This window comes from Poecilia latipinna, unplaced genomic scaffold (assembly GCF_001443285.1).
Source record: "Poecilia latipinna isolate Pla-1442-1.1 unplaced genomic scaffold, P_latipinna-1.0 Scaffold761, whole genome shotgun sequence".
NCBI lineage: Eukaryota > Metazoa > Chordata > Actinopteri > Cyprinodontiformes > Poeciliidae > Poecilia > Poecilia latipinna.
This window is the reverse complement of record NW_015113377.1, coordinates 293,914-321,287: the sequence shown is the minus strand read 5'-3', so window position 1 is coordinate 321,287 and position 27,374 is coordinate 293,914. Positions and strand designations below refer to the sequence as shown.

At 37.7% G+C, this 27,374-nt stretch overlaps 1 protein-coding gene across 1 annotated transcript; it reads left to right on the top strand.

The window, feature by feature from the left end:
- Window positions 1-777: 777 nt before the first annotated feature.
- On the top strand, window positions 778-24,623 carry crebrf (creb3 regulatory factor). The gene is made up of 10 exons (XM_015046021.1): window positions 778-936; window positions 8,770-8,982; window positions 11,166-11,291; window positions 15,971-16,146; window positions 17,474-18,594; window positions 18,934-19,131; window positions 21,114-21,303; window positions 21,382-21,455; window positions 21,603-21,722; window positions 22,746-24,623. The coding sequence occupies exons 2-10, from the start codon at window positions 8,974-8,976 to the stop codon at window positions 22,862-22,864; spliced, it is 2,133 nt and encodes a 710-aa protein (XP_014901507.1). The 5' UTR covers window positions 778-936; window positions 8,770-8,973; the 3' UTR covers window positions 22,865-24,623.
- The last annotated feature ends 2,751 nt before the right edge of the window (window positions 24,624-27,374 follow it).

The following is a 27,374-nucleotide window of genomic DNA, read 5'->3' as shown; positions in this document are numbered from 1 at the left end:
TTTTATTATGTTGTGTTTTGATGTACAGCACTTTGTATCAGCTGTGGTTGTTTTAAAGTGCTTTATAAATAAAGTTGGTATGGTATGGTATAATATTGTTTATTGATAAACTATACATTGCTAATGTATTATTTTCATGTTTAATTCATTACTCAAGTAACTCTTTGATGATTTTTATTTCCTTTATAAACTTCGGCACTTTTGGACCTCCATACTAACTCACCATTTTAACTTTCACTTACTACTCCTGAGCAATTTTGAAACTGAAAGAAAAGCTTTGCATCTTATTTTCGTCCCCTTTTTTTCTGTAAAAGGTTGAGCTTTAGCGTCTCTTTAATTGTCTAATTTTTTTCATGTACATTGCTTTCTTAGTATTACATTTGCCACATTAGTTTCGATTTTCAAGCGAAACGAAAGCTGGGGTGGAGTACTTTCTCAAACAGTTTATAAAACAAAGCAAAGCAAAAACTGTTCATTGCATGAAATAAATATCAAAGTAATGAAGCAGGCTAGTTACTCAAAAATAATATGGAAGTATACTAAGAATACATTATCGTTATGCAAGCCTTAGTAAACATTATAACTCTGCTACTTTTCTTTTAATGTTTGTTATCTTTTTAATACAATATTCGCCATCTTCTCGCTGTTTTGCAACTATACACTGTTACTTTTAACCTATAAAAACCTGCAAAAATATTAAAAAGTGTTTTTCTCCAGCTCGGAGCTCTTCTCCCATTGGCTGGTGGGTGCACCACGTTGGTCGGGTAGTCACGCGTTTTCCAGAAACCCGTCAGGAAGGAGAAAAACAAAACAAACCCGAGAGAGCTGTTAAACCGTGTGGACTCCATTGGAAAGGGAAATATTTTTAAAATTATCGGCTTAACTCAAACACGGAAGTCTAGCAACGAGCGAGACCTATGCATGGGAGTCTTAAAAGTGAGTAGGACCACTACTGGTGCGTTTATGGACACTTGAGTGTGTGTTTCGGCCGCGGTGGTTTGTTAGCTTCGAAGCTAGCTGCTTCTTGTTGTTGAGTGTCGGGCTACAGCTGGGATGAGGAAGGGGGCGGACGGAGGCCATACTGACCGAGTTGCAGGTGAAAATAGGGCATTATGTGTAATTTCGGCTCTTTCACATTGAATTAAATGCAAATAAACAATCTTATAGTGGCATTTGTCTTAGCTTTTGGTTGTTTGTCGGGGAGGAGAAACGTTAGCTAGCTCATGTTCTTTGATTAGCTTATATAAATGTGGGTCAGCTGGCTCCAAAAGATCACTATGAGGACTTTCTACTGATTTGGTAGCACGAAGCTCGTAGAGCAGCTGATTCCGTGTCAGTTTGGGTAAAAACAACTGTTATGTAAGGAGCATAAACTGTCAAGAAAAACATCGCACCGACCATTATATTTACCCATTTCTCCTATGCATTCAGATTATACAGGATTACATAAGTAAATAGTGTTGAAGTGTGATTGTGGAGGAAAAGTCTGACTTTGCAGCATTAGGTGTCCCATGGTACACGCCCCCCAACATCAAATACATCCTGTGTTGGTGGAGAAATGCTCGGCAATCCATGTGATCCGAGCTCAGATACACTGTGAGTGCAAACATTCAGCGTTATGCTTTCAAGGTGATTGAATTTTGTTTTTCTTTTATCTTAAAAATCCTGTTTGGGGATTCATCGACCGAGTCAATGTGAATAAGTGTATGCATACATGTTTGTTTTTTCGAGAAAACACGAACATACACGAAATGTTAACGATTTTATTGTGTAAACTTTGTTTTTTGTGTGATTTCATGAAATATCTCATAAATAATAATATGTAGGGCACGGGGATGTAGGCCTCCTGGTTGTTTATCTTCCGCTTCAACCTAGATTGAAACAAGCTGTTTATGATGAAGCAGGTTCTGTGTTTGACGGTCAATGTGGCCTATCAGGCACTCCAGAAGGCGGGCCTTCGTTTCTTTTCGACCAATAGGAAATCAAGCTTACGTGGGTGTTGGCACAGACTGTTAGATTGACGTTTTGTTTTGCTTTGCAGAGATCTGTGATGGGAGCAGAGACTGGCGAGACACTGGTGACTTTCTGGCTTTACTGGGGGATGATATAGGTCATTTGTAACATTGCCAGCGTGTTATTCAATAGTAGTGGCTGTGATGCTAATGCCTGCTGTCAGGTTTGAAATACAAAGGAAATACATCAACTATACGGTTTTATTTCTTAAACAAAACGTCAGTTTGTGTCTTTCCACTGACAGCATGGTGATCCCGAAAATGTTTTGGAAAAATCTAAAGCTTATTACAGTTTCATCAACAGTGTTTGATGTAAAGTGAAATGTTTTTTTTTTTTTTTTTACCTCTCTCTTGGTTACAGTGATAATAATGTCCTTTGAGAGAATGACATGAAGTGCATCATTATAAATTAATGTGCCATTTACAGCTAGGAAATATTGTATGGATTCAAGGAGATGCCATATTTGCACAGGTTTTTATATTAAGAATACATAATATGGTTGAATTAGTAATAATAAAAAAAACAATTATTCCTACTGCTGCTAGCATAATGTACCATCTCATTTATTCCACAATATTATTGTTTATTTTTTTTAATAAATCCTAAATTGTTACTTAAATGACTTAACCCCCAAAAAATATGGACAAAATGACAAAGTAGTTTTCAATTTACATGATTACGACACAAAATATTCTCCCTTTTTGCTGTTCTGTTCTTTCCAAATGAAGTATAGCAAGATTTTTTAGATGGTTAATTTGTTTTGTGGTGTCTATTTTGGAATAGCTAGCAGCTGATATTTTACTAAAGCATTACCTTCATATGAATAATGGGTGGAGCGGCGTACAGCTGGAAGGAGAGATTATGTGAAATCACGGGTAAGATGATTTCTTTATATGCATAATGGGTTTGTCAAACATGCTTGAAAAGGGGAGGGGAAAAAATCAGGTTTTCCAGAATCTGGCTTGCTGATCACAGATCAGAGTTGATCCCTGCCTGATTTACTGGCACATTTATAATTCAAAACCACATTATTTTTTTATGTCATGAAGGTTCAAACTGCACTCATAAAAATTTTGGCAGATCTTGATATCCAATATTTCCTTACCATTTTAACACTGTCAAAAACGTCCACATTGCTGACATTGCTCCTTTGCTCAAGTTAAATACCCCACAATCCTTTGCTGCATCACTGTCACATGAGCAACATCCAATAAATATCGGTTGTCAATGTCGTCACAGTTTTACGTATTGGACCGATACGTTAAAAAATACGCTAAAAAATAAAAAATCAGCCGATACTGATGGAAATCCTGGTATGTTGTGCATTCCTGGTTTAAACACAGGTCAAGTTGAATGTTTGCTTCTCTCTGAAATTAAAATAAACCTTTTTCATATTTTATATTTGACTTGTATTAGTAGTTAGCTGTTTCATTCTTATTTTTTAACCAAACCTTACTGGTTTAATTTTGAGGCTTTGCAGCTTACAAGCGGCTCTGTTTCTGTAGCATTTAAATCAATGAGTTAAACTGAGCAAACCTGTGTCAGCAGGAAAAGCTCAAGTGGCCTGCTTCCAGAGATTATTACACTGTTGTGCCTCAATTAACTGGAATTAGGTGTACCTATTTCTAACACAATTAAAAGATCCTTTGAAACTAAGTAAGACTCGTTTGCTCAATCTTTCATCCTATTAAATAAACACACTTCCACCGAATGAGGCTGTGACCTTGAAGTGTCTGTCGCTCTAAGTTTTTGAGGTTTTCCTGTCTTGGTTTATAGTTTTGTTATTGAGCTTCTGTCGACTAGATTCATACATTCGATTAGCAGTAACTGTCCTTTATAATTGCCCTCTGTCTCTTGTGCTTCAAGTGCTGAAGGAAACTTTTAACTATAAGCCATGAGGTTTTGTAAAAGTAATATTAACAAAAACAATCATCAGTGTATTGTTTTGTAGAATAGTCATTGCTTTTTTCTTTTAATTTAAGGGAATGAGATTATGTTATACTTTTGTATTATTTGTTTTAGTACACTAAAACTTTGTATGTTTAGTCAAAGTCATCATGTCCTTTGAATCTCATATCAGCTCAGTACAAGTCATAATGTCAGATCTGCACCGATCAGGTTGGTCCAATTCTCTTCCTGGAGAAAATAACATCTAAAACTATTTCAAAGACAGTTTTAAGTCTGCTGTTATACGTCACACACACTCACAGATCATAAAGTGTGCTGCAGGTTCCTTAATTAAGTTAATAATTTAAAATACAACAGAAAATTAAAGAATTGATAGAGTCATTAAAGCTCTTGCTCCCTAAACCTCATGTGTTTGCACTGAAGTTGAGACCAAGTCCACCAGAAAACTGACTCTACATTTACGCTTTTACTGGTTGAAAAAGTGAGTTTTAAGTTTTAATTTTTGATTTTTGTATTTCAAACAGGTTTTTACAAACAAGAAAATACGCAGTCAGCAGGACAGAGAAAACATATAAGAACAAAAATAATTTGTTTACCACAGCCTTTCTGTTTGAAGAAGAGTCGGAAGAAGTGAACACTTATTTAACCCTACCTCTTATCTCAATTTAATGAAAGATTACTTACTGACTTAATTATCAAAAATTGGTACTTAAAACCAAGTTATGATATTCACGTGCCTGTTCAATGTACTGGGCTAAAGAGCCAACAAATAAGTTATATTACATAAACAAAATGGTTACAAACTAACTCATAACAAGACAAGATAATAATAACAGTAATAATGACAATTGTAAATAACAACTGGACATAATTACCAACTTCTTGCCAATGTACAGTGTTTGAGGTAAAGTGAAACCTCAGATTTACTAATGAAATTTGAGGGTTGATTTCAGTCAGCAGGCATTTGACAGGTGCATCATTACAAGGAAATGCATTTCTCACGGTTCTAATTAGCCTGTGACGCCATTAAGTAAAAAGTAAAGTTGCTCTCCAGACATCCATTAGTCTTATTTACAAAAATAGTTCAATATCTTGATACATTTTATTGTATTTGCACCAAATTAGACGATGTTTCAGCTTAAACTTTGACTACATGCATCACTAATTTCAGCTACACGTTTCCCATGCCATCTGCAGAAGCCTGGCTTTTCATTTATGCGTTTTCCAGGTCTGGATGAGCATTGTGAAGTAAAGCAATATGGAAGAATACATCCATTCTGAGGAAACTCTTACGTTAGAAAAAAGGACACGCATGTAACTGTGAGAATGGCGATCGTGTCCTTGGGTGAAGTGAAAGACTGTTTTTCTCAACTGATAACGACACACTGTTCCTGTTTTGCAAATAAACGCTGCAGCAGCATGTAGAGAAGACATACAGCTGCTTCCATCTTAAATAACATCTGAACCCCTGACACACACACAAGTTAGTTTTACTTGTATATATTGCTAATGTGAATGGCTATACTGCATGCCCATAACTCTGTCTGAAGTGAGCGATTGGGAAAGAATAAGTGGTACTCAGCCCTATTACCACCTGTCTGCTCGTTCTGTTAGTCATCTAAAGAAGCCATGAAATCCCCAACCTTTAGGGACAATCGACTGTTATTTAGCATCTATTTCAGTCTGTTGCCACGCTGTCCGGATGCATGCAGGGCTTGAGGATTAACAACCTTTTGTGATGTGTGCTCTCACATGTCCCTTTTCATAAACAGGCTGGCATCTCCGGCTTGTTATTTCTGCAGTAATTAGCGCCTCGCTGGTATCAGTGGGTAACTCATTCCAGAGGAGGTTCTGCTGATTGGCCTACTTGGGTCACATCCAGTGTTGTGGGGCAAAGAATATCACCTGTTTTCATGATGGTGGGAGATATGAGATGAGCACAGCAGGCTCGCAGTTGGAGCTTTTCATTGTCTGCTACCTGTTTGGAGCTAACTCTTTAAGATTCAATCCAGGTTTTATTATCTGCGGCTTGGTAAAAAAAATGTTTTAACACCCCGAATCTTTCACATTTTCACATAATTTTTATGTTCTTGCCGCAACAGCAAAATAGTTTGGCTACATAGAACAAGTGTGACATCCATTTTATCTCCTTTGATGGAGCCATGAATGTACTTTTATTTAAATAATTTCCTTGAATTTAGAGTTGAGACATTTATGACTTTTCAAGTTTTTCTTTGTAGAAAATTTAAAAACCGTGTTTCATTTTCAGTGTACCTCCTAATTCTGCCCTACTTTGTATTGGTTTGTCCCAGTAAGATACATTCAGTGTTTGCAATGTGAAACATCCCCGGAAAAAGTTTGGTGGTAAATAAGCTACTTTTTCAAGATACGTCACTTTAACGGACAAGCAGGTTTATATTATATTTAACTTTACCCAGTTTAGTTTATATGAGCACAATCCAGTCATGTAGTGAGATTATCATCCAGGCCTGGGCGATAAATCGATTTTATTGGTTATTAGAATTGGAGATGTGATTTTGGAAAAAGTTAGTTTTTGGTTATTTTTTTTCACCAATGTATTCCTTTGTTTTCCTTAGTTCAGTAAGGAAAATACATCCTTATTGCCCAAGAACTACTATATTGTTTGACAAGTATGCTTCACAGCTTCTGTTTACTATGAAAAAATGAACCAAGACCTTCTGATTCTGCTCATTTCTTTCACATAACCAAGATAATTCAGCTTTAAAACACAAGATCGAAACTCTTTGCTTTATTTTTTCATACCGCTTTGCAAATTAACGCTCAGCAAAGGACATTTTTGTACTTTCAGTTTATTGCAGACATCAACATGTTCGTCTCGCAAACAGGAAGTTGCGTTTTTCTACTCTAAAGATTTGTGATTAGTCAGGCTAAAGTTCATCGCAAAGGCAACAAATAATAACAGAATCTTGAAAGTAACAGAAATTGACATTTGTTTTAATGAATAATTTGAGCAGCTGCTTTTAAGCAATGCACTTAAAGTTAATTATCTCAGTAAGCCTGTAAAATAGCTTGAAGTAAAGACTGTTTAATTAAATGCACCTTAATGGCTTTTATCACAAAGTTTCAGCTCTTCATCATGGCCTGTACGAGCCTGTGATATTTTATTATACTCGGATCTCTCTTTGGAAAAATGATCTCTGCATCATCACTCGAGCTTGTTCTCATTTTGCTTTGAAGATTTCTCTTGCTGTAGTTTTCCGTTTTGCTCTTTGGCTAAGTAGCATTGGGATTGATGCAGCTGCTTTGTTGTGTTTAAGTCGTGCGTTTCCTCATTCTGGAGCTGCCACAAATGAAACCAGACGCACCGGAACACCTTGCACACCAAGATCCGACGATAGTTCCAATTTGTTATTTTGGATGTTTATCTGGTTCCAGACCTGTTCTGGGTGATGAAGCAGATAGGTGTGCACATGCAGAGACTGCGAGCTCGCAGCGGTTTCTGTGTTTGATAAGGTGTTGCTTATACAACTGCAGTCGAACCAATAGTTTGCACGGCAGTGTTTTCTGCCACTTCCTGTCTCTATGCAAAGCCTGTACATGGGGAGATGAAACTGTCAGGGGTGAGAAGTTTATTTTTGTCAGCCAACGCTGAGCAAGAGGAAGTGGTGTTGTTCAGTGGCCTCTTAGAGGAGTAGGATTGGTGAGTGATTTTTCTTTTTTTTTGCATCATGTGATTGCTGCTTGGGGTCATGTCCCTATGGAGATCTTTTTATTTGTTATGCAAAAGCAGCTGAGATAAATAAGAGCCACGTGTTTCAGCTGTGAACAAACAAGTAGAGGAAAAGAAGCAAGGTGCTAATGTGATAACTTTGTGGTGTTTGGGTTCACTGAGAGCAAATTGTGCTTTCTCTATGGGCTGTAAAGCAATTTGGAAGTAAAACAATAGTGTTTTAGGGTTAGAGGTTAACAAAAGGGAAACTTTTATCAACATTTTCAAGCCAGTGATTTAAATATGATAAGTTTAACAATCACCACAAAACATTATCACTCAGGAAACAACATGAGTAATAATATCTAATGCTTGAAATAAAGCCCAGGAATGGAAATATGTAGTATAGAGAAGCACCAATCAGGTTGCTGATTTACTTAGTCCCATTTTCCCTTTCAAACTCTCTGGTATTTTTCTCAGGATTATAATATCTATTAGAAACAAAGTCTACAGCAGTTTCTTAGATCACGGTAGTTGTTTATCTAAACTTGATGGAATAAAGGTAATGTTTCAATTGTTGATGATTTTGTATCTTTGTGTTATGATGTAAAGCATCTTGAAATGTGCTGTTCAAATAAACTTTATTGATTGATAAATCACAAAGTTATCCCCATTTCGGCATCAAAGCATTTATTCCCAACCATGATCTGATAAAAACAAAATCTATTTCAAAATAAACTTTTTAAAAATCATCTGGTCTCTTGTAAGAGCTAGAAATTTGTTAGATAGATTTAGACATTATTTGCTACCAGTTTATCTCCAAAAAATTCAACCAAAGATGAATTTAGATGTGTTGTGCAAGTAAAAACTAAACATTCCCCACAATTTTAAAGCTCCTAGAGTTTCTCTTGCCTACAATACGCTCTCTGTTAACAATATTTAATTTCTTTTTATTAGGAAAACATGTAATACGGGATAATATTGGTAAATGTTGCACTGCATAACTTGCAATAAAGAAACAAATAATTTGTGGGACAAAAAGAAGCAAACCTAGCATTATTATACCTACATCCTGAAGCTTAATTTAAATAGTTTTGTTGTTGTTTTTGACACTTTCCTTCATCATATCAAGATCTTTTCTCTTTGTTTTTCTGCAGACCTGAAGCATACAGAGAAATACACCAGAGCACGACAGACAAGACGCTGTCTCCCCTTTCTTCCCAGCCTTGCAGGCTGCGTTCCCCCTGGACTCTGATCATCTCCCCTCAGCAGTGTTTTATTGTGCTGACCGACTCAGACCAGTGGGACTGGACAGGAGACCCAGAGGTTCCCGCCGCTGGAGCTCTAAGCTGTGCCTGGCAATGCCTCAGGTAAGACGAGCAACAGAAAAAACATTCCCGATTAGATATGTTGATAAATACACAGAGTTGTGCAAAATGTCCAGAAAATGTTTCTAAGGATCTTCAAACGTAGCTATTGGATGTGTATTGCATGCAAAAATGGATAACTTGTAAACAAAAGTGCTTGAAGTCTGAGAGGATCCGAGTCATGATTCAGAGGTGACTGACTGACCCTGGATCAGTCTGACGTCTGCAGAGGCTGCATCAGCCTGGCTGCTGATGTAGATGAGCCACCAGGGAAAGAGAAAATCAGCTTTTTCTTTTGTTTATTACAACATGTGAAAAATAACACGTCTATTGGATTACTTTTGGTGCTAATAACAAAAAAGCTAAAAAGGAGAGCAGCTTTGTTAATAAATACTCCCAGCGCTCTTTATTGTATTATTCTTCAGTCTAGAAACTACAGTATTGATTATTCATTACCTAACATGTCTGCATGCATTTACAGACCATCCTGCTTTTCTCAAACATTGAATCTGTGTGGAGAACATTTGTAAAATGTAGAAGGCTGTAATCGAATTGTGTTTTCTCATTTTGCTAACCAAACGTCTTGTATTTTGCCTGGAGCTGTTTCCATGCTGTGTGAAGTCTGTGCTCAGAATTCAAACACTTTATTTCCTCATTCACTCTAACTCTCTTTGCAGGAGTTTTATTTGAAAGCTGTGTTACCATTATTGACAGACTCATAAAGCCAGAGATGTATGCAACTCTTTTTTTCTTGGTCACCAATAACCAAAGCACTTAGTTTTTCAGGGTTCTTGCACAATCTGAATAGTGTTAAAAAGAAACAGAATGTAGAGAGATATTTATATTTCCCTTTGACATGCTCTAAAAATGTGTCTATCTATCCAACCCTTTGACCATTCATCCATCTGTCTCCCAATCCTTCGGCGTGACGGTCCATCCATCTGTCTGTCCTTGTGTTGCCTGAGCATTGTATAAATATCAGCTGTGAAACTAACAAAACAAGGCTGAGAACTGTTGAAATTTGATGCTAAATTGTGCGATATTTGATATGAAAAGTGTGTATGAAATCTACAAACTGGAAACAAATGTTTGCACACGTTTCATAAGCACAAAAGTTAAGTTGTGTGTTGCTATTGGTAATAATCGTTTTAGTCACATCTCATAAATAATGTATTGTTTGACAACCCTTAAAAAATCAAACATGACATCTCTGCATCAACTTTAATTTGTGTTATTACAGGAAATGCATTTGAAAAAATATTTAATTGCATTTATTGTAAAATCTTTGGCTGTAGGACCTTTGAATGAGCAAAAATCAGATGTCTGAGTGCAAGTGAATGCATCGCCGAATGAGCTAGGAGATATTTAGCGTTACTCTTGAGATGTGGGGAGGTGACATGTGAATCTGTGAGGTTGAATGAGCTGCAGCATGAAAGCAAAGCCACAATTATCCAGTTTCACTTAGTAAAGGTGAACATTTCTGTATATCATCAAAATAAAATTGTTTGACATTTTATTGATTCAGCTTTCAACCAAAATTCATATATTTTCAAACCTTTGAGAATTGTGAAAGCTTGTAAATTTACAAAAATGTGATTTTCTGCCTGTTTCGCTACATTAATGCATGTAATTACATATCACCATTAATTTTAACTCTGTAGAACTGCAGTGTTTTAATTCACTCTTACACTAAACATTAAAATGCCTGCTAAATTATTCATCTTCCTCACATTTTTGCTTATTATAAAAAAACATTTGGAAAACTGTCAAAACTGAACCAACGTTCTTATTAATAAAGAATCTGTACATGTGGATTATAAGCCAATCATTTTTGGTACGAAGGATGTAATAGAGACAGACTTTATCTCAGATAATTATCATGAGCTGAACATTTGGTTTCCTGTTTATTATCAGAAAGTGTCTGAAGATATAAGATGGTTGCATAAAGTTGTGAAAATCACTATTTGTTGTGCAAAAAACAGATGAATTGCTAACAGTAGTTAAAAGTAGTGCAATAATGACAGAACTAGCATTAAGTGTTTCTGTTTGGCTAATTTGTGTTTCAGATTTTTGGATGAATTAGAATTTAATACCCTGTTATCTTTACTGAAAAGAAGCAGAACAGTTGATCAGATTTAGTTTGTTTTTGCTCACTCTGTGTGTTTTCTTTCTGTGTTGTGCTACAGCCCAGCGTCAGTGGGATGGAGCCTCCCTTTGGGGACGCCTTTCAGAACTACTCGTTTGCTGACCAGGCCCTAACCAGCACTGAGCTGCTGGCCACCAGCTCTGACCCAGATTTCATGTATGAGCTGGTGGGTGAACACACACGCACACACATGCGCACAAAACAAACAAACAAAAAAACAAATTCGCAAGCAACACTTCAGGCTTTATGAATCCATTTTCTTTTAACATCAGTTAGTTGCTCCCACCAAGCTGTCAGTCATTTAGATCCAGATGTGAGGTGTCAGCTTCCTTCTACACATATAAGAAACTTTTTTTTTTTTTTACTTTATTTCAAACAAGTAATATCTTTAACACAATGGCAAATCTCAAAATACTGTAATAAAAAATAATTTCCGTGAACTTTGTAACTGACGGCGATCTTGGTGGGCAGTTGCTATGGAGTTGCTATGGTAACAAAAAAGACCACACAAGCATAGTACATCACAACTATCACTCAATTAAAATGTGAATACTTTACCCACTTCTGTGTAATACTAAGATAAATATCAGTCATATTTATTATAGTACTTTCTGCCAAAATAGCAAAATTAGCTTAGCTAATGTAACTTGTATCAATTTTGGTTCAGGCTTGTGGGAATTATACAGATTTGTCATTTTCAGTAATTTGCTCTCACTGATGGTTTATCCTTGTTTAAATGAAGCTATATGTTAGATTAAACACTCTTCCTGGTAACATTCATTTAATCTTTGCTTATTTTTTCACATCTCAACCACATATTTCAATGTGTTATGTTGGGATTTTATGTGACAGACCAGTGTAAAATAGCAGATGGCTTTGATGGAAGAAAAATGATGCATAGTTTTCAAATTTAAAGAAGATAAATCAGTGAACATTAACATTATATTCCACCTCTTTTACTCTACCTGTCACCTTTAGATATAATCTGATTATAGAGTCCGCCAGTGTGTAATTTCATCTCAGTATAAATCCAGTTGTTTTTTGACGGCCTCACAGATTACAAAGGAGATTTAACTTTTAGAGTAGGAAAAAAACTCTAAACATGTAAGCGGAATAAGAGTAGAATGGTTTAGATCAAATTATATTAATGTTTTAGGAAGACTTAGTCAAGGTTTGCTTCAGTCCAATTAAAAAGCAATGAAATATGTAGAAAAAAACTTGCAACTTTAATTACAGACAGATGGTTCTACAAAATGTTGACTAATACAAATGCATAGCACAGTTTTAAGATTTTTAATTGTAAAACAAAAACAAAAAAAATAGAAATCGTATATCATTTCACTTAACAACTGAAATGAGAATTGTTAAATGAAACGGCTGTTCCACCTTATGTTCTCATAAAACCCCCCAAAAAATCTGTTAAACTTTGTGGATGCACATCACTGTAAATAAAACGTTTTACTTCTTAAATACATTTTTCTTTTAAAAGTCTATCAATCAGATTTATTTGCCTTATTTTCAGAGATACATGTTAAATATCTGCTCATCGATGCTGAATATCCCCATTATTTAAACTTTAAACCAGTAACCCCTGAAATTGTAGCTATAAGTGTTGACGCTTTATTAGCTGCACTTTTGTTGAATGAAATTAGGCTTACAGCTAGCTATTAGGTCGGCAAGTCAAGCAGAAACAGCCATGGTGAGCTGCCCGATTTAAAAGGTGCAGAGGGTAAAACTCCAACGTAGCATTGGAGGTTTAGCTGTAAGCATCTTCTTTAACTGAGCTATGCTGTGTGAAAAAGCTCCACTCTGCACTCTGTCAGCACAGCATGGACAGTCACAGCTGCTTACGCTGGCATCCATACAAAACAATATTATGTTACCTGAAACACAAAACTTAAAACAAAGTTAAAAGAAAAAAAAACCAAAAAACTTTTGTCCACTACTTTTTTTATTTAGTATTTCTGTTGTCTTAGTATGTCATGACAAATCTAAAATTACAATAACATTTTTAGTAACGATGTTAGAAAGGTGCTAAAGTTGCTCACTTGACATTGATATTGCTCTCAAAAGTCTTTATCAGCTGCAACAGGGATGTCAAACTCATTTTCATTCAAAGATCTGAATGTTCTTAAAGGGCCGGTTATGCCAGAATATATTGATAAAACCAAATTAACTGTTAAAATATCAATAAATAACTGTTCCTCCAGGATTTTGTGATTGTTTTAGTGTTTTTATTTGCAGTCAAAATGACATTTAGAAATGTTTGCGAGGAATTTTTTTACCATATTTGCACTCATGTATGATGACTTGAGATCAAGTAAGGCTGAGGCAGCAGTCACTTACACTCGTTGTTTTTGACCAATTTTGAGAAGATTTGCAGTAAAATCAGAGAAAATGTAGAGATTTGCTGATTTTGTGTGAATTTCGCAGAGTGTGAAAAACTGGAAGGACTTATTGATGTAATTTGGAGTCTAAACGGCCACGTAAAACGCTAAGGCGGGCCGGATTTGGCCCCCGGGCCTTGAGTTTGACACATGTGACCTACAACTTAAATGAATTACAGTGCATTTAACTTTGTTTGACACCTAAAAAGAACAATATTTCTATCAATGCTCAGATTGTCTTTATCAGATATAGCAGAGTTAACAGATATTCCCTTTCAACAGTTGATCCATGCAAACTGATGATATTATTTGGGGTAGACAGAATTAAACTTAACCTTGCTTCCCATCTGGTGATGTTGGACGAAACATCTTATCACACAATGTGATTTTTGATATCTATCGCTTAAGATTTGTTATTTAAAATGAAAATAAAGTAAAAATAGCTCATGCATTTGAATGTATGGTACATGGCATTGAAGCTGATGGAGCCAGGAAACTCTCAAAATGAAGAAACCTGGAGCTCTCTGCCATCTGTTTCACAGGAATTTAAACCCAGAGGTCCGTCCCATTCATCGGGCATGGCAGGCAGGTTTAAACAGAAAGCTGTCCTGTCACTACTCATAGCTGTCAGCCACAGGTGTCTCCTTCAATTTACTTCCTGCTCCAGACTAAACAATAGTGATTCACTGCTCAGCATTAGATTTCTTGCCCTGTAACAAACAGGATCAGTTTCGTCTTTAATCTTCTGTATAAAAATGTATCTGCTGTTGTTTCATTTGAGCTTTGAGCACCTAAAAATGCTGTCATTGAAATTCACAATTGGGTGTCTTTAATGTGGTTGTTTAATCCGCAGACTGATCTAATGATGGTTAGATCACAGTGGCTTTACCATCTGTTGTTTGGGCCGCTCTATCTGAGCTAATAAGATTCATCAAATGTACCATCTGCCCCACATATTACTCTGTTATCTTTTAATATTGATAATAATGATGGAGTTTTCTTAAACTAAACCCCTCTGTCAGGCTCTGTCCTCCCATTTAAATACTGCAGATTTGGCTGCGGTGCTTTGCCAGGTATCTTAATTAGATTTGCCACAACGTGTTAACTGGTGTCTTACAGAGGCTTGAATATTGATTTTGTTTTTAGGTTTAGTTGCTTTCAATGAATGAATCTTACAAATATATATTATTAGTAACACTGGTATGAGTTATTCTGGTACCTCTATGGTCATAAATAAAATTAGATGGTTTTTATTTGCATTTTTTTTTTGCCTATATTTGACAGCACAATGAGTCATATATAGACCGAAGTAGACTGAAGACCGGGGCGTAATTTATTTCTTGTTCAGGAGAGACTTGAAGTCCAACATATTTTTGTGTTTACTGCAGGCAAAGTTAGTTTTTCTTTCCTCCATTTTAACCCTGATTAGGTGAATTAAACAGCCATAAAATTGTTTAACTCTGACAATCAGCTGGCAGTAAGAATCAGTTGGGTTTCCATATGAAGTTTGCCAAAGTTTTGAGTTACAGGTTATAAAATTGCTACAATTTTCTTTTTAAAAAGAAGTCAGTCACAGAGTCAGCATAGTTCTCTCTTTCCATAAGGTGCATTGGTTTGTGGAAAATGCTGATTGTAATTCAAAAATCAGTTTTCTGGTTACCTTATTATGTGTTCTTTGCTTGTTTGAACAATTACTGCTGTGCAATAAGCCATAAATCAATTAATCACATCCTAAATTAAACCGAGCATGATGACTTCCATTTTTTCCAAAAACTGTATGACAAAACACTCAGTCTGGTGCTTTTGTCCCAGCTAGTCCTTTTTTTTTTTTGAATAACAATTTTGTTTACAGAAACTTCATAATTGATTTTATTTGTTGTTTCTGTTGTTTTGTTTATTTATTCTGGATATTTAAAATGACTTTCAGTTACAGCAGTAAATGTTCATTCGAATTTAAAGTTTATTGATTTTTGACAATGTTTTCTGATATTATAAGGACTATTATATTACTTGTGAATGGTCTCAAAATAACAACATTATTCTTCATCGCAATAACTTCTGGTACAATTTATCATCCAGCAAGATTTGTTTGTGTGATAGGCCTCTGAATAATAGGTTTAAAATTTTTGGACACTGTTAAAAGTTTAACTAAGTGTCTTCTAATTGGAAAAGATAAAAGTTGACAGATAGTTGTTTTTTTCCTTCATATCACCTTTGATTAGCTGCATTAAAAAGCCATGGAGCCTCCTGAACTTTGTACGCTGCTGTTCAGTAGCACTTCTGAATAGTTAAAGGTTTCTACAATAACTCATTCAGCCTTAGTTTTTTAATCATAGCTGTTACTGTGGGAGTAAACAGATACGCTGACTGTGCAGCAGACCTCAGCATCTGAAACAGAACCTTCGATTTAATTCACCATCTGCCTCCTTCGCTCTGATTCTCTCTCCTTCGTCTGCAGGACACAGACATGAGCCACCAACAGAGTCCCTGCGGGGACAGCGTCGTGGGGGTCGGAGACGGAGGCAAAGAGGTGGAGGGAGGCGTGGATCAGCTGATGGGCCTCGGCGAGTGCGAGACGGTCCACAGCAGCTCAGCGTTCGAACAGTGGGACTCGTACTGGGAAGACCTCACCAGGTACCGTTATTTTAATACCGCATCATAGCAAGTATTCATATGCCTTGGATATTTTCACAGTTAGTCATTTTTGCATCAACGTTGATCTAATTTTAGGGGTTTTTTGTAGTGATTCACTGTATAATGGAAGAGCGATGATTTTCTAAATGAATATCTGAAACATGGCCTTCATTTGTATCCAACCTCCTTTACTCTGGTGCCCCTAAACAAAATGCAGTGCAACAAAACTACTGTCAGAAGTCACCCAGTTACGAAACATCTTGTTGTTTTAGCTTATCTGGAGTTCAAGCAACCATTGGATTTACGTTTTACTCCAAAAATAAATGTGAAAGGTTGTCTCTCTACTTTTATTGAATGCTAGGTGTGGTGAGACAGCTGCTATAAAAATTAGGCTGTTTGGACAGAAAACATATGCTGCTTGCAGGACGGTACAGCTGGTAGTTTCTTTTTTACCTGTTTGCTTTAAGTTCTAGTTATATATTTGAACATGACATGAAGTCAAGACTTTCAGCTTTCATTTGAGGGTATCCACATGAAAATTTGAAGAAAGTTGTACTTCTTAGCCCCTGAAATGAAGGGATTGTGTTTAAAAAAGTGTTTTAGTTCTTCACCTATTTATGCAGTCATTTTGTTCAACTTACTGAATTAAAGCTGAAAGTCTGAACTTTCAAAATTTATTTTAGTAAAGTGCAAAGCCAAAATCACAAAACTGTTGTCTGTCCTGAATCAAAGTGCTACAATCCTTTGAGTAACAAGTGAACAATAAAATAATTGAGCTGCTTTTTGATAGTACTGCTGTGCTGTGTTCTGAGTTTGCAAAAATTATCGTGTGAAATGAAGCAACTACAGTTTTCGCAATATTTTGAGGAAAAACATTCAAGAAGGGTTAGCTAACTCACCTAAGGAGTGCAGAGAAATCATCTGATCGTTCTGTTCTTTTCTTGGAAATGTTGTGGTATGAAAACGTTCGACTGTTCTCGGAAATCTGACTCTGGCAAAACTAATTCCCAAAACCAAGACGGGGTCAGAAGAACAAGGTGAGCAGCTGCAGTTTTGGGTGTCCAGACAAGACTTGGTAAACATTCAGACAAGTTATCATGGTGTTTGATGCACTGTTGATGGGTCATTATTGGGTAAAGCAGATATATATGTGTGAAAGAAAAAAAAAACCTTAAAGCTGNGTTTNAATCAACAAAAACACAAAATCTTACCAAGTATTTTTGTCTAGTTTCCAGTTTTTTTTAGTCTTTTTTTCCAGTTTTGTTTTTGGTATTTTTTGCTGGAGCTGTCATTGTTTAAACATCTATATGTTTTTTGTCACTAACAGATACACACGGCTGGCCAGCTGTGACATCTGGGGAACCAAAGAGGTGGACTTTCTTGGACTGGATGACTTCTCCAGTCCCTACCAGGATGAGGAGGTGATCAGTCGGACCCCGACGCTGGCTCAGCTCAACAGCGAGGACTCTCTGCCCGTCTGTGAGGCTCTCTACCCTCCTGTCGACCTGACGCTTCCTTGCTCCCAGCCCCCATCCCAGCCGCTCCCCTCTCAAAACAAGAGACTCCAGGGACTGGGCGTCAGCTCGGTGCGGCCGTCTCCGTGCTCCGCATCCTCTTCCCAATCCCGGCCTTCCAGAAGCCTTTTCGCAGACTTTCCTGAAAGCTCCCAAAAAGCAACCCGACCTGTTGCTTCCAGCACCGAGACCATGGCTAAAACCCAGAACCAGCTCGGTCTCGCCCAGGACCACGCCCAGGCTCAACCCAAGCCTCCGGGTCGAGGGGCCAAGATGGCCGCTCCGACGTCTCACAGCGCCGACTTTGTTCGGAAAGCTAAAGTTCGCGTCAGTTCTGGACCCAGACCCCAAGGCGAGGCGATGCCCCAGACGGATTTTGAGAGGTCCGATCCGCCGCTGCCTCTCTCCCAGCCTCAAGACGAGAAGCCCTCCACTTCAGCAAGTGCCATCTCAGTGGGCCATGCCACCCCGCAACCCAGCGGCTCGGCCAGCCTGGAGGGCTTTGAGTTGAAGGCGGAGGGGGTGGCGCGGCGGGAGGGGCCCGTCGGCAGGTCCGCTGCTGTTCCCCAGCTGGTAGAGGCGAAGCAGACCGTGTGCAGCACGTCCGACGCCGTGGCAGGAGCGTGCAGCGCAGGCGGCGGCGGGGTTTTGGTTGAAGATCCGGAGCAGAGCAAGGAGGAAGAACACAACTACTCTCTGTTCCTGACCCGCAGCCGAGCTCTGATGCAGCTGGAGGAAGACGACGAGGAGGAAGACGACGAGGAGCCAGAGGAGGACGAGGGCGACGGGCTGGACTTGGACGATGAAGACCACGATGAAGGTTTCGGCAGTGAGCATGAGCTCTCCGAGAATGAGGAGGAAGAGGAAGAGGAGGAGGATGAAGACTACGAAGCAGACAAGGATGACGACATGAGCGACGCCTTCTCTGAGCCAGGTACAGGCCATCTTGAATTCCAAAACCTAATTTCTCCTTAATTTTTCTGCTGCAAACACACAAAATCTCACCAAGTATTTTTGATCTAGTTTCTAGTGCAAATATCTTAGTGCACTTTAAATGACACAAAACTAACTTACAAGTAGCTTTTCATCAATATTAATGACTTAAAGCAAGCTTTTATCTTTCTGAAAAGTTACTTGTAAGTCAGTTATGTCTTATTTCAAATGAACTGAGATATTTGCACCAGAAACTAGATCAAAATTACTTGGTAAGTTTTTGTGTTTTTGGAGTGTAGTCTAACTTCTTCAACATTTTTGTGTTTCTTTGTCCCATCAGGCTGTGACATGGAGCTGATGGACGACATTAAAGGCCTGACAGCTGGAGTCTCCAGCCGGAAAAGAGGGAAGCGCCGCTACTTCTGGGAGTACAGTGAGCAGCTCACCCCCTCCAAGCAGGAGCGGATGCTGAAGCCCTCTGAGTGGGACAGACACACGCTGCCGAGCAACATGTACCAGAAGAACGGGCCTCTCCATGGTATTCACACACACACATATAGAAACTACACACTGCAGCTCCCAAAGGTGTCGATAAACTGACGAAAACTTTCCCCACCTTTTTAAATTAGCATTAATCCTGAAATATGAATGTTATCGTTAAAGAGGAGAAATAATTGTGAGCATTAAACTAATAGTCAAGTGACAGCTTTGGTTTTCTGTCAGATTTAGTTCTCAAATCACGTTCAGACCTTTCAGTTTAAATTTTTTTTAATCAATTTTATGATGATTGTGCCATTTATATAGATGCAAACATGAAATTTATCTCCCAGTCTCGTTACCTAGCAACAGAGGTGGAGCTCCAGCACATTTGGTCAGCTGGGTTTACCGCTGTGCAAGTCTTATGATGTTGTCTTACAATTCAGAAACCACTTGCTGGTTCTGAAAATCTTTCTGCTTATCAAAGATGAAACATTATCCTTCAGGGTTTTGCGAGGTTTTATCCAGTTTGTTAGAAGAAAATGTTTCTGCTTCACAGCCCTACAACTTACCAAAGACATATGAAGAAAAAACATATAGATTTATGTCTCTATGTAAAACTCAAGCAGCACTAGGCAGAGGTTTCTGAGCTTCTCCATCACATACACCTGGTATTTTAACAGCAACGTGTCCACCGCTGAGATCCACTCTGTATTCAGCTGTACCACATTAACCTTTCTTTTAGGACAGAGTGGTAAATCAGCAGCTTTATTTGAGCCTTTTATAGGATTTTGTTCCATAATATTGTGTCCTTGAGGTTTGTCTAAGACTTTTAAATGAGGCTCTGATGACGTATGTTGTTCAGATGGGTTTGCACAACAGCATGTCCAGATCAGGATCCTTTTAAATAGCAGGGGAAATGAAAAACTGTCACAAGAAAATTACCCTTCATCCGTATTCATGCAAACCTTTTGGCTTTAAATGATGCTGAATTATGGAAATTAGATTTGTATAAATGGGAAAAAGCCATTAAAGTTTTGCTACATTTGAAAATTGTGATTAAAAAGAGACACACAGGTCATTTTTGTTTATATCGTTTATTTATTATATCCACTGCATGTCATGCAGGGTTATTAAAGAGAATATGTTCATTATGAATCAAATACAATAGAAACAAGTCACATGTGAAAGAGTATAAAAAATTAACTTTTTTTGGAAATGCAAATATGCATGTGAAATTTTAAATAAATCTGGAAATGCAAGCGTGAAATTAATTAATCTCTCTTTATCTTAAATATTTACTATAAATAAATATAAAGAGTTTCCTGAGTTACGCCATTTATACAGCAGGGAAACATGAAGTCATGGATTTCTAATTAAAAGTCCCTCGACAATTTAATTAACTCACAATAGTATCAATAAAAATGCTTTAGTCGTATTTATTTTAATAGGAATAATAATAATAACTTATTTATGGAAGGAATGTATATTTAGATTTACATTTTTTTTAAAAAATGCACATTGAAAAGCCTCTGTTTTATTGTATAGAAATCTAAATTTTATTTTGTTTCTATTTTTGTTTATGTTGTGTATTTTGTCTCCACATATGTCAATAATTTCCAATTTCTGGGATCAATGAATAAATTGTGCGGCTCAACATGAATAAGAAAACATAACGGCCACATTTGCAGTGATCAATAGTAACGTGATCCTTCTGCTGCTGGAGCTGGCTCAATCAATACAGTACATTTAACCGTGTCAAAAGTAATTAAAATTATCGTTCTTTCTGTTTCTCCCTAATGAATAAATGCACTCAAATAAAGGTTGTATTTTTTCTGATATCCTTTGTGTAAGATTGTGACATCTTTCTAATTTATTTTGAGGATTTTTACAAGTGATGCACATCTCTAAAAGTCATTAATAGCTTAAAAAATATAGCTAAGTGACACATTATGCTGAGTAATAATTTCTCTTTAGTGTCTATAGATACTTACTGCTTTGAAATGTGTTATGATTTTTTATGTTTTGCTTCCTGTTACAAAGGAAAATACATGCTAAAGAAATCGCGGCGCACAGACGTGGAAGACCTGACTCCCAATCCTCGCAAGCTGCTGCAGATCGGCACAGAGCTCCGCAAGCTGAACAAGGTGATCAGCGACCTCACTCCTGTCAGCGAGCTGCCGCTGACCGCACGGCCGCGCTCTCGCAAGGAGAAGAACAAGCTGGCGTCCAGGTACGGCATCCTGCACGCATACGATTAGAGTCAGAGCTGCGATGTGGATAAGTAACTTTCATCTGTTTGGGATTTTAGGGCTTGCCGTTTAAAAAAGAAAGCTCAATATGAAGCAAACAAAGTGAAGCTTTGGGGACTCAGTACAGAATATGGTAAGTTAATCATCTCCTCCTTCTTAGTTCTGATTGTTGTCGTTTTATTTCTCTTGTTACATTTATCTCTTTTAATCTAGAAATAAAAATATTGTCTGAGGAGCGTTATGAATAGTTTTTATGTCTTCTGTGCTTGAACTCGTGCAGATCGGCTTCTGTTTGTGATCAACGCCATCAAGGAGGAGATAATGCTGCGAGTGGAGGACTCGTCTCCGCGCCCAACCAACATGACTGAGACTCTGGAGCGGCTCATCGAGGAAACGCTTGGTGAGAATTAAACATTCTGGCCTCGTTTAGCTTTACTGTGCCTGTAAAATGTTATTTTAAACTCCCTTGGATTGAAATCTGAAATCGCAGGATTTCTCTGACCTCTAAATGTGTGCAGTTGGCCATTTTGTCCATCTTTACTTCCATTTTGTACCCTTAAAGAAACATTTGTTTATCAGTTTTGCAGTAATTGCATAGAACTAAGTTTGTAATTGTTTTTCAAAGACTTTTTCAAAAATAATAGAAAAGAAAAGTGCAAATTAAAATTGTAGTTATATTTCACAAAGGGCTTCTATTTTTATGCTGGTTTGGATTGCTTTTTATTTCTTTCAGAGATTAAATCATTATTTCAAACTGCTGCCTGTATTTTCTCATGTTATCTTTTACTGATTTATAAGAAATGGGAATAAAAATGGCCTTTATTGTCTCACAGTGAATAATTCAAGTGTAAAAGCAGCATCACGATGTATGTAGGTGCACACAACAGATCAAAAAGTAATAAACATACATATATACCAAGAATCCCAATAATAATTATGTTTTTTTAAATTAATAATAACATGTAAACTAAGACTTATAAAAGAAAAGAGAGAGGGTCAAACATGTAAATGCTTCTGCCTACCTCCTTTTCAATTATATATATTTTGCTATCTAAATATATATCATAGTATGTGAATGTGAATATGTTTGTTTGAAATAAATACATAACCAAATCATAATAATATTCAGTAGAAAATTATGACATAATTTCGACGTGTATTGAACATTAAAAAGAGAACAGATTGTTTGCAATAAAGTCTACAGGTTATTTAAAAACGAGTAAAACAGAGTAAATAATTGTTCTAATGCCAGCAAGGATGTAAACACATGGATTTTGTTGGGAGCAGTGATAGTTTTGTAGTTTTATAGGGAGGATCTCCTGTAATGCTCGGATGCAGCTGTCTGCCAAAAAAAAAGCATTCAGAGGAAATCTGTATACGAGAAAATACACTTTCACAACTTTACGTCTCTTTTTGCCTTTAGTGCCATCGCCGGTTGCTGGGCAGACTTCGGACTTTGTCAACAAGATCTTGGAGAACACGGGACGCGGTGACCCGACGGGAGGACTGGTCGGCCTGCGAGTCCCGACTTCCAAAATGTAGACAAACCCTCCGTCCACCGAGAAGAGTGGACTCCATATTACCACCGTGCTGTCCGTTGTAACTATCCTCCCTCTGCATGCCCCTCCAGCTCAGAGTAAACACTCATCGCCAGTCACTCAAACACACACACCACCTCCCCGTACGTGTGCTTGTCTTTGCCGTGCAGCTGTAAGGCACGAACCCCGGCTTTTCCGTCTCTGCACGCCGCGCGCAGCGTCAGTACATCACTGTCTCCCCAACCATGGTGGCCGGCTGTTGGGAGAAGCACGTTGAAAAGCAAGTGATGGTTTGGTGTGTCTGGAGCAGCATGTTCTTAAATCCACTGGTGATTGTTAGATGAGTGTGCCGTCGCCTGCTGCAGGCTTTAGGGACTGAGACTGGAGCTCAAACGAGCATAACCACTGGAAGACTTTGTTTGAGGTGGTCATAAAGACAGAGGAAATCTTGTTACATGCCAGAAACAATCACAGATTGATGAAGCATAAGTTATCATTTATACAAGGAGCTTTATCCCAAAAAGCAAAAAAAAAAAAAAAAAGAGAGAAAAAAAACAACAAGAAAAGAAGTTCCAGGATGTTAAATTGACCCCTTCACTGAAGCACTTTTACAAAAATGGCTCTGGTAGCCCAGAAAGCTGCAGAGGAGAAAAAAGCAGGGTGGCAGGAAATATTTAGTACTGAAGGCCTAAATAAATTCCCGCCATCCCCTGTTTGCCAATCAACTCAACTGCTTGCAAAAACAGGCTTAGCCTATTAGCGCAAGATATGAAACAAAAAAAAAATGCAGTGGAAGATTCAAGCGATCACACATCCTGCTGGTTCGACGTGTAACCTTAATCAACAGGAAGTGGTTCACAACCTGAATTGGAAATGCATGTAGCATGGTGCTTTTTGGGGCTTTCTGGTGGTTATAACTGGACTGGGAAACGATGATGAGGATGGTGATAAAGATGACATGAACAGCAATCCATCTCCTCCAGGAAACTGTATATAGAAGTGTCTCCCAGGCATCAGCTCCTCCCTTTTTTGTACAGTAAAGTTGACCAGGCAGCGTGGTGGTGACAGTTTGATGTGTTCATACTAGTGTTTGATCAGAGTTCTATTCATTGTGCCTTGTATATGTATGTGTGTGTCTCTTTAAGTCTGAATGAGTGTGTGTTAGAGACGGACTCGAGCTCCAGCTTTGGAGAGAAGGTTGTTAGGGAACGAGAGGATGGACACAAGTTGTTTAAAGATATTCTGAATGTACATAAACAAATGGAAGCTCTTGTTGCGTGATGCCACAGAGTCTGTGTATATAGGAGGGCTCTGCAATAGATTCCTTTCGGTTTTTGGTACTCTTGTCTTTAGGGGCCTGGGAGGGGCGGGATGGGCGGGTTAACAGATATTTTTCCTTTAGGGTTACAACAAATATTTGCACACTATATTTTGATTGTTTTTTGTACCAAAGACACATGCAACGAAAATGGCGACCAGCCAGTTAAAGTAAGGTTTTGCACAGCTTACCTGACGCCGTATTGAATGTAAGAAATGTGGGAGGGTCAGGGAACTTCATAGAACTGTGAAATTAGTTTGGGTCCAATTCTGTACAGAAAAGGAACATTCATTTGTGTCCCCTGCAACGTGGGCTTTTTCCTGTAGATTTCTTTTGTTGCTTAGGAAGCATTCATTCCTGATCTGATTCCTCCCTGCACATGCTAAGTGTGTTAATGGCGCTAGTTAGGAAACAAAAACAAACAAACAAACAAAAAAAAAAACAAGCGCTCAGCTAGTAGATAAGCTAAGTTAATATTATTTTTTTTTTTTGCTTGTCAAGATGTTCCCTGAAATAACCAAAATATTCCTGTGTCACTTGTTTGATTTCTGTATGTAGTCAAGGTCTAGTTCACAAGCAGAATATTATCTGAGTTGTGTTTTAAAGTACTGTACATAGAAGCATTAATGCTACATCTATGAGTTATGAAATGCCACTTTTCATGACAGTGATTTGTTTTCAAGCATGTCACATTTCTGAAGTCTGTCCTTGCATTTAAAAAGCTAGAGAAAAAAAACAAACAAAAAACAGTATATTTTTGTATTTAAGCTGCTTCTTAGTCTTGCTTTTTGGTTTTTAGGTATTCATAGGTCAGAGAATTAGTTATGGAGAAAAAGAAGAGACGGGCTGATCGAATAATCTCCTTCACTGACTGTGTGAAAGAGAGCGAGGACTGGATAATTTCAGACACGATGTGGCATAAAGCCGCCGTCATTAGAACGGTCTGCCGGAAGATGGAGGACAGACTGTTTTTGTCTTGCGGCTCAAAAAGATGCTTCACACTGACCTGGAATCAGCAGCTTTTACATTTTAGCAGAGACGCACCAATAAAAGATTTGGGACTGATTTTCACCCAAACCTCTACCTGCTGATATTTCTAATTGAGATCTATAATTATCAGCATTCAAAGCATTTTATGGCCTTATAAGAGTAATAATCTTACACTGTGTGTGAGAAATGAGTCACTATTTTAGAACAAAGACAAAATGATGATGAGATTGACATTTTCCAGCAGTTAGCATTCCTAGATTTGAGCAGCAGTCTTTGTGTTTTCCACTAGAACATCTGGATCCTTACCTAATCTCTGACAAATTCCCAACATTTTCCAATCCAACATGTTTCATCATAGAGAAGCTGGAAGCTCACAAACAAAGAGTGAAACTTTGCAGTACTCCAAAGCGCCTTCTTGTTATCTACTAAAATCTGCTCTATGCTAATTTGCCACTTCAGTGAGACACAAAACTCCCCAAAGTGCAACATGACAATGCCTAACTCTCTGAATGAACTGCCAACATTTCTCTGTAGAAAATACTTTATTCTTTAACAGCTCAGTCATTCAAAAATAGACAACTTTGAGTCTTCTTCGCTCGGTAAGAACTTCCCCACTGATGAGTGTTGCGGTTTGCAGAACGTTGTTTTTAGTTATGGTGCATTCAGTGACAGGAATAAAAAGGGTGTTTTCTATAGGCTGAGCTCAGTCAGATTAAAAATCAGGTACTTAAGTTTCTTTGTGCTTCTTGTTTCAGAATCAATCGTTAAATTACGGGACATTTGCATTCCTGGGATTGTTACCTTTCGAGCTGCGTTGTTGACCTGTATGCCTCGCCTTTCGTTATTGCATCAAAATTAGCTACTTACAAGTACATATTGCACTGCTTATGCCACACCATGCACTCTCCCACATCAAATTTTTATTTCCACCTGTTTCACCGAACAACTAATTATCCTCAAATTAACCATAATCAAATTTTAGGACTCAAAATGAATTCATGAATGAGTTTGTTTTTATTCCAGGGCAGTGTGAAGATCAAAAGTTATTTCCAGAGCATTTTCTAATGACTGTGAGCGTTCCTCTGTGTGTATTTCATGATTGGGTAATAGCTAATTTCCTTTTCTGTCTAAAAAGGGAGAAATGGTGCTTCTTTTTTGAAACTAGAATGATAAGTTTCCAATATTCACATTTGACTTCTTTGACTAGTTGTAGCTTAAAGACTTGCTCTCCCCTTTCCGTCCATAGTTATTTTCTTAGTAGTTATATATTTTGTAAATAAGCTATGAGTTAATATGTATCTTCTAAATGTTAGTTATATGTATAGATTATGTTATATGTTTAAAAAGACAACAGCACTTTGTCCAAAAAAATGAAAAAACAAACAAAAAGAAATGTTTTTTTTTTCTTCCATTTGCTGCTAAACGGCCTCGTGTGAATGCTGCAAGTGTACTTGATGACTACTTGCTCGGATGAGTCTATTACCTGACACAGCTAGGTCTATGAACTAGCAAGTAATATACGTGTGTGGCCTGACGGGGGTTAGATCTACAAATTTTCTTGAGCCATGAAATGATATGAGGTGTTCAGAGGGAGGAAGAGAGCATCATTGCTTGGCTTTCAGGAAGTGCAGTGTCTTGACAGGATCGGTCTATTTCCTGGTCAGGGAGTTATGGTATGTTTGTGGTCTTAAACAAAACAAAATGAAAAAAAAGAGGGTTTTGATTCCAGGGCCCCTACGTTTGATTCTGATGCTGACCCCCTTGGCGTCATGATTCATTTGCCTTCAGTAGAGGTTTCCTATGGAAAAACTGATTCTGCTTTGGCTTCCTCTTCAGGGCGATGTACAGTGTAGACACATTTCTTCAGAGAGCTATATTGTTATCATTTGTAAACTGATTTCTACTTGTGACTTAAGGAGGAGGGGGTTTAGCCTTGGGCGGCTGGGAAGAGCTCGCTCCAAAGGTGTTTTTCCGGGCCGCCTTAGGGGATATTACTATATCACTGTACTGTATGGCAAGCCAATTACAAGTGGAGACTCAATCCGGACACTTATTGCCTTCTGAAATAACTTCACACAAACAAAAATAACAACATGGCAGACATGTTTGTAGCTAAAAGGACATGCCTCGGGTTTCTAACATTGTTCTGCCAGTCTGGTAAAAAAAAAACAAAAAAAAACCATTCAGCCTTATTGGCTCAAAACAA